This window comes from Nelumbo lutea, chromosome 6 (genome assembly GCF_056320005.1).
Source record: "Nelumbo lutea isolate HS-2025 chromosome 6, American lotus-T2T, whole genome shotgun sequence".
Lineage (NCBI taxonomy): Eukaryota > Viridiplantae > Streptophyta > Magnoliopsida > Proteales > Nelumbonaceae > Nelumbo > Nelumbo lutea.
The window spans coordinates 37,168,785-37,174,938 of NC_142689.1; the positions used below are offsets into that span (position 1 = coordinate 37,168,785).

The following is a 6,154-nucleotide window of genomic DNA, read 5'->3' on the forward strand; positions in this document are numbered from 1 at the left end:
ATAAAAGATACACCATCAGTAATACAAAATATGAAAAAACAATAGATGATTAAAAGGTATTATAGACCATTCTTGACACATTTGACAAATGAGATAGAATAAAATATTAATGTAGAACATGTACATAAATTAACTCTACCTCCAGGAATTTTCTGAAATATGGGCACAAATATAACACTTGCAAGGAGTAACCAGAGCATATCAAAGAGGGAAGCCTCCTCCTCATTTATCTGACAGAGAGGAAGAGTGACAGCAACATAAGAACATAATTTACTCAACAGAATGAAAGAAACTGCAGATGATAAGTCAGTCTCAAGCCAAAAATGAAAGTTATCGAAAAGAAAGAGGGTCAAACACAAATGGCTTTGGCGGTTCCCTTAAGAGAAAAATTCCTCTCTTGGGAAAATGGCTTTGGAGGTTCCCTAAAGAATCCAATGCTCTTTGGGCAGCTACCATTTCAAGCAAATATGGGTCAAACACAAATGAGTGGGATAGCAATGTCCATTTGAACAGGATAAAGTCAACAAATCCTTGGAAAGGTATAATCTCCACTCACTTTTTTTCTTGCCTTTTATAAGATATAAAGTGGGTTCCTCTCTCCTGGGAAAATGGCTTTGGAGGTTCCCTAAAGAATCCAATGCTCTTTGGGCAGCTGTCATTTCGAGCAAATACGGGTCAAACACAAATGGGTGGGATAGCAATCTCCATTGGTACAGGATAAAGTCAACAAATCCTTGGAAATGTATAATCTCCACTCACACTTTTTTCTTTCCTTTTATAAGATATAAAGTGGGAAATGGATCTAAAATAAAATTCTGGAAAGATCTCTAGTGGGGAGAAACTACCCTTGCAGCCTCAATCCCCAGACTTTTCAACCTCATCCATGACCAAGAAGCCACTGTCTCATCTTGCCTTCCAGACCAAACTGCTGAGAACACCCTAAACCTTCGCCTCAGAAGACCTCTAAGGGACCCGGAGATTTCTGAATTAATTGCCTTACTTCAGACCCTTAAAGAAGCCTACATCTCCCCCTCCTCCCCTGATACCCGAATCTGAACCCCCTATCCTACTGGCAGATTTTCTTCTAAGTCTATGCTCAAGGTTCTGATTGCTGGTGAACAACACTCCTCCTTCCCCTTCAAGAAGATCTGGTGCAGCTACATCCCTTCAAGAGTCTGCTTCTTTGTATGGGAAGCCTGTCTTCAGAGACAAAATACTTGTGATTTCTTATAGAAGAATATTTGGGAAGACTATCTCTCAATTCTCTCTTCATATTTGCATTTTATGTTTCAGTGAAGGTGAATCAGCAGATCACATCCTGCTTCACTGTAAGTTCACCCAAAACAATTGCCGTCATTCTTTGAGAATGGCAGGATACAGCTGGGTTATATCAGAGCACATTCTGGACTCCTTGCATCAGTGGCAAGGCATAGGCTTAAGTAAAAGGGGTAAACTTTATTGGCAATCTGTGCTACATGCAGTAATGTGGGGAGTTTGGGAAGAAAGAAATAAAAGCCTCTTTGACAATAAATTCAGGCCCCTTGAAGAGCTAATTTCAGGAATTACCTACCTTTGCAACCTCTGGACTGTCAATTCAGATCTGTTCAAAGGACTCTCAATCAATGACCTCGATAGAGATGCCCACCCCTTTCCGTTTCTCCCTCACCCTCATCAAATAACCTTGAGACAACCAGATTTTATCAATGATGGAGTGGTAACCCTAAACTTCAATAAAAGTGCTTTTGGTAATCCTGGCTTAGCTGGAATTGGAGGCATAGTAAGGGATGAAAGAGGTAACATATGCTGGACTTTCAGTGGTCCAATTGGATTGGCTGATTCAACAAGGGCTGAAGTGATGGCTGCTCTCACAGGAATCAGAATAATAAAAAATTTGGGAATACAGGACTTAATCATTGCAGGTGACTCAACAAATACTATAAAATGGTTAAGGGGCAAGGAGGGGGGAGCTTGGAGAATGAGCCACTACTTGGAAGAGAGTGGGGACTCCTTGGACTGTTTAAATGCAAAATGAGCCACTACTTGGAAGAGAGAGGGGGGAGCTTGGTGTGTTTTTGGATCATTTGTATAGTGACAAGCTTCCTCTGTAGTCTTTTGGGGTTCTTCCCCTGTTTTGTACATCTTATGTACCCCTTCTTTCTTTAAAGAAATCTGGTTAATTTCCTCTCAGGAAAAAAAAAAAAAGAGGTATATAGCTTTTTTTAAGTTGCTAAAGTCTGTGAAGCTTCATATCATAGACTTTGGTTTCAAACATCTTCAGCTTTAACAACTAGCCACTAATTCATTTGCTTTGGGGGAAAGGAAATTAAAAGGAAAATGCATGTACCTCTTGGTGGGGTAACATCTCAATTATCTTCTTCACTCTCTTAGGAAATCTATGTATTTCTTGCAGTAAAGGCTTTGCATTTGAGGACACTTCTCCAATACCAGTAGTTACAACATCTGGCTGCTGAAGCAGCTGAGAACTCCTCTCTGCTCGATTAATAAGAAAAGTAATCCTGTCATAAGTTTAAGCATTTTTTATCAGATAAATGCAAATTTTAAAGCAAATTAAAAACATAGAACTAAAGACAAACCGAAAGAAAATAAAGGACAAAAAGAAAAACGAAAAAAAAAAACTCCAACGTATTGTTAAACAACTAAAGAAAACTAGGTCTTAAAGTAAGAAGATAAAGGCTTTCTTTTCAAGTTGTTATATGTATATATATATATAGATAGATAGATAGATAGATAGATATAGATATAGATATATAGATATATAGATATAGATATATTTGATAATTAAAGAAAGAAGCAAATAATAAAGAACTTTACAAGTTGTAATATTTCTACCATGACAAGGAAACTTTTTTTCTATTAGATTCAAAACAATGCTTCCACATTAACTAATCGTTGCCTGTGTTTCCATAGCCTTCAGACAATAGCTTATTTACAAGACCAAGCATAAAGGAATTGTCTTCAAACAGAAAGTTCTTTTTTTTTTTTTAAGTTTCACTTGTTCTTTGTTTGGCTGAGTTTTAAAGCATAAATTATCTAGATTACGTTAACAAAACTAAATCATGATAATCCTAAGGAAACAGGATATATAATCCCTCCTGTAGAGATTAACCAAAAAAGCAAAGGAAATGCAACTAAGTATGACAGCTCCAAAAACACAGAATCTAAAAGGCTTTTATGACTACAACAACAGGCACAAAAATAAAGAAAAAATTAATCAACATTAATGCATACCCAGCCCCAACAAGCAACACCCCAATGACCAGTTTGGGCAATTGCTTCTTTGCAGATACAATGAGACTATGGAACACTGAAGCTGGTGTGTACTCAGTCCCATCTACTGAGAAAGAGAAAAATGATGCAGAGAAAAAACGAGAGGACTTCTTCAGCAATGCTTTGGGAGCACTAAGAGTTGAAGCATCTTTAGTCAAATCCTTCTGCAGCTCCTGCTTCTTTGTTTGAACCACACTCTTCGACTTTTCAGCTTCATGTTCAGCCTCTTTATTAGAATCCACATTTAGTTTCCCGTTATTTTGATCATGTAAATCACCAGATAGTTTTAACTCTTCAAAAGTCTCTTCGGTTATATCAGGTTGGTGGTTCAATGAAGGTTCACCACCCAGATAAGCATCCCCATCTGATCCATCACTCTCTTTTTCAACAATAACATCACCAGAAAAACCTTGAGTCGCCCTGTCCTCCTCAACAAGAGATTCGTCACTCAACTTATGTCCTTGTTCTGAAGATTCCATCAAAGTGTCTGATGCATCAACATTGGAATTGGACAGAAGCTTCTCTGCCTTCTGCAAAGCAATCTCTGCATCATTTACACGTTGCATAGCCTCAAGTTCTAAAGCAACAGCTTGCTCAGCAAGAAGCATTATGTTTGCTACATCTTCCTCTGCTTTCAATGCATCCATTTGTGCTTTCTCTGCAACCTCACTCAACTTGTCCACTTCCTTCTGTAGCTCCTCTTTTCTGCTCCTTACACGTCTTAACTCTGCCTCACAATTTTCCAAAGTAGATCTACAATCACTAATTTCATTCTGGTTCACTAAAAGTGTCTCTTGATCGTTCCGTAATGAACTTGATGCTTCTACACTTTTTATGTTTTCTGCATTACTTTCTGTATAAACCTCTGGAGAATCATTTGTTCCTTTTGCAGTCTCTAGAGATTCTACTGCCAACTGAAGCCTTGCTTCAGCCATAGACAGGGCCATGGTTGCTTTCTGAACAGCTTCCTTGGCAACATCTTCTTCACTGACGATTTCTTGAATGGAGTTAAGAGTAGAATTTACATCATTCCAGGCTTTCGTTGCTTCATCTTTCAGGGCAATTGCAGCCTCCGATATCTTTTGAGCCCTTTCCTCGAACATCGTACTGTTAAGCTGAGCAACTTCCAATTCCCTGATAGCCTTCTGAAGCAATTCCCTCAAGTCATCTACACTAGGTGTCTCAGCCGCTTCCTCTGCTAAACTTTTTGGTTCTGCATCAGAAACGGACCCTGTTTGTGAGTTCTCTGGGGATAAGCTTTTCATTTCCCCATTAGGACTGTTTAGGAATTCAGCGTTTAAACCATTGCTATCAACAAACGCTAAAGAATCATTGCCTTGACACTGTAACCGCGTTGCTTCCCTCGTCAACCTCAAAAGATAACCTAAGTTGCCATCGACAGACCCTTTTAAAGGTGAAGCCCACAAAAATCTATCAAGCTCTCCTCCACGACGCGCAACACAACTACTCACAACTCTCTTCATCTTCTTTGAAGTGCATCCTGTTGAAACAACCCTCGGATATTCAATATGCCTATAATCAAAACTTCTGCACTTAAACCTAAGGCGCGGATTAAGATAATCCGACGTCCTGGAACTTGAACTTTCACCACGAGGAAGCACATTTGGCTGCCGCAAACTACAGGTGAAATCCATACTTCCCGTATTTCCAGAATGGCCCCTTAAAATTGCAATGTCTACACGAAAAAACTAAAACCGGAAAAGATTCTCGCATCAAAAATTACCATCTCGAACATTCCAAACTCAACGCTTAGCAATTCTATCCACCTCAATTAAAATACCAGTAATGAAAAGCCCATCTCGCGGAAGAACCAACACTCTGAATGAACTAAATCCCTATATTTGGCTTGCCCGAAGTTCCGTACAGTGCTACAAAACTCCTCACTGCAAGTCTGCAAATATGGATTGTGCACTTCAGCCCTAGAAATAACGAAATAAACAAAGAAAAAGGACGAGGAATAGTGAATCAGAAGATGAAAATTGATACTCACAGATCATGAGAATCATGTTTAGAGCTCCAGTCGCAGAAATCCATGGCGGAATTTTCATTGCAAAAACCAAAAATAGTTTTCTGTTTTATCTCACGTGCCCAAACCAAGGTGCGAGGAAGGGAAACGGAGATGTAAAAAAGGACTTGCCTCGACAGTCACCGTAATATTCGCCGCTTACGGTCCAATTGACATTTTCAGCTTTAGCAGTTTGTTGTGACCCGACAAATGCACGCGTGTTATGCACGTGAGTGTTTTGTTGAGTTCGGCTCAGAGCAAAGTCCGTTCGAACACTGTTCAAGCCTTTATAGCCTTTTCCGTACTTCTATGCTTTATTTCTTACGAAAATATTCCCAGGCTATGATGACTATTTGAATGGATTACTGAATCACGTTTTATTGTTAAAGGTTATTAAGACTGTGTTTGAAAAGAGTACAAATACAAAATATGTACAGTGTAAAATACATACAAAATATATAAGGTTTTGAATTCTACAAATTTGTACTTGTACCCTTTCCAAATTGAGCCTAAAGTTGAGTTAGAATAAGTTCGATTTGCTCAAAAGCACAAATTCAACTCCCTATTTTAGGATCTGGATTGTGGGCTCAAAAGTGTTTTGACTTCAAATTATAAAATTTTAAGTAATTCAAATACATGGCTCAATTTTGCTGTTTTTCATAGTCCATAGCTCAAAAGCATAAGTAATTCAAATGAAGCATGAGTGCAGATTAGAGAATGCTTTCACATAGTGACCACTAGCTTAATGAATATGAGGTGCGATCAAGGTTCAAACTATGGGAAACATTAAGTGTATTGGAAAGACAAATTTAAGAAATGTATTGAAATACATATTGGATA

The 6,154-nt window shown here is 38.5% G+C and overlaps 1 protein-coding gene across 1 annotated transcript in view; it reads right to left on the reverse strand.

Annotated features, from left to right (window-relative positions):
• Positions 1 to 5,573, reverse strand: part of LOC148848582 (K(+) efflux antiporter 2, chloroplastic-like) — a 67,557-nt gene extending 61,984 nt beyond the window's left edge. Inside the window, exons 1-4 of the mRNA XM_088949111.1 lie at positions 5,300 to 5,573; positions 3,250 to 5,200; positions 2,345 to 2,516; positions 140 to 230 (exon numbers count right to left, since the gene is read on the reverse strand). Of these exons, the coding sequence (XP_088805237.1) occupies positions 140 to 230; positions 2,345 to 2,516; positions 3,250 to 4,943 (1,957 nt within the window). The 5' untranslated portion in view covers positions 4,944 to 5,200; positions 5,300 to 5,573. The remainder of the gene's footprint in view (positions 1 to 139; positions 231 to 2,344; positions 2,517 to 3,249; positions 5,201 to 5,299) is intronic.
• Between the last annotated feature and the right edge of the window lie 581 nt (positions 5,574 to 6,154).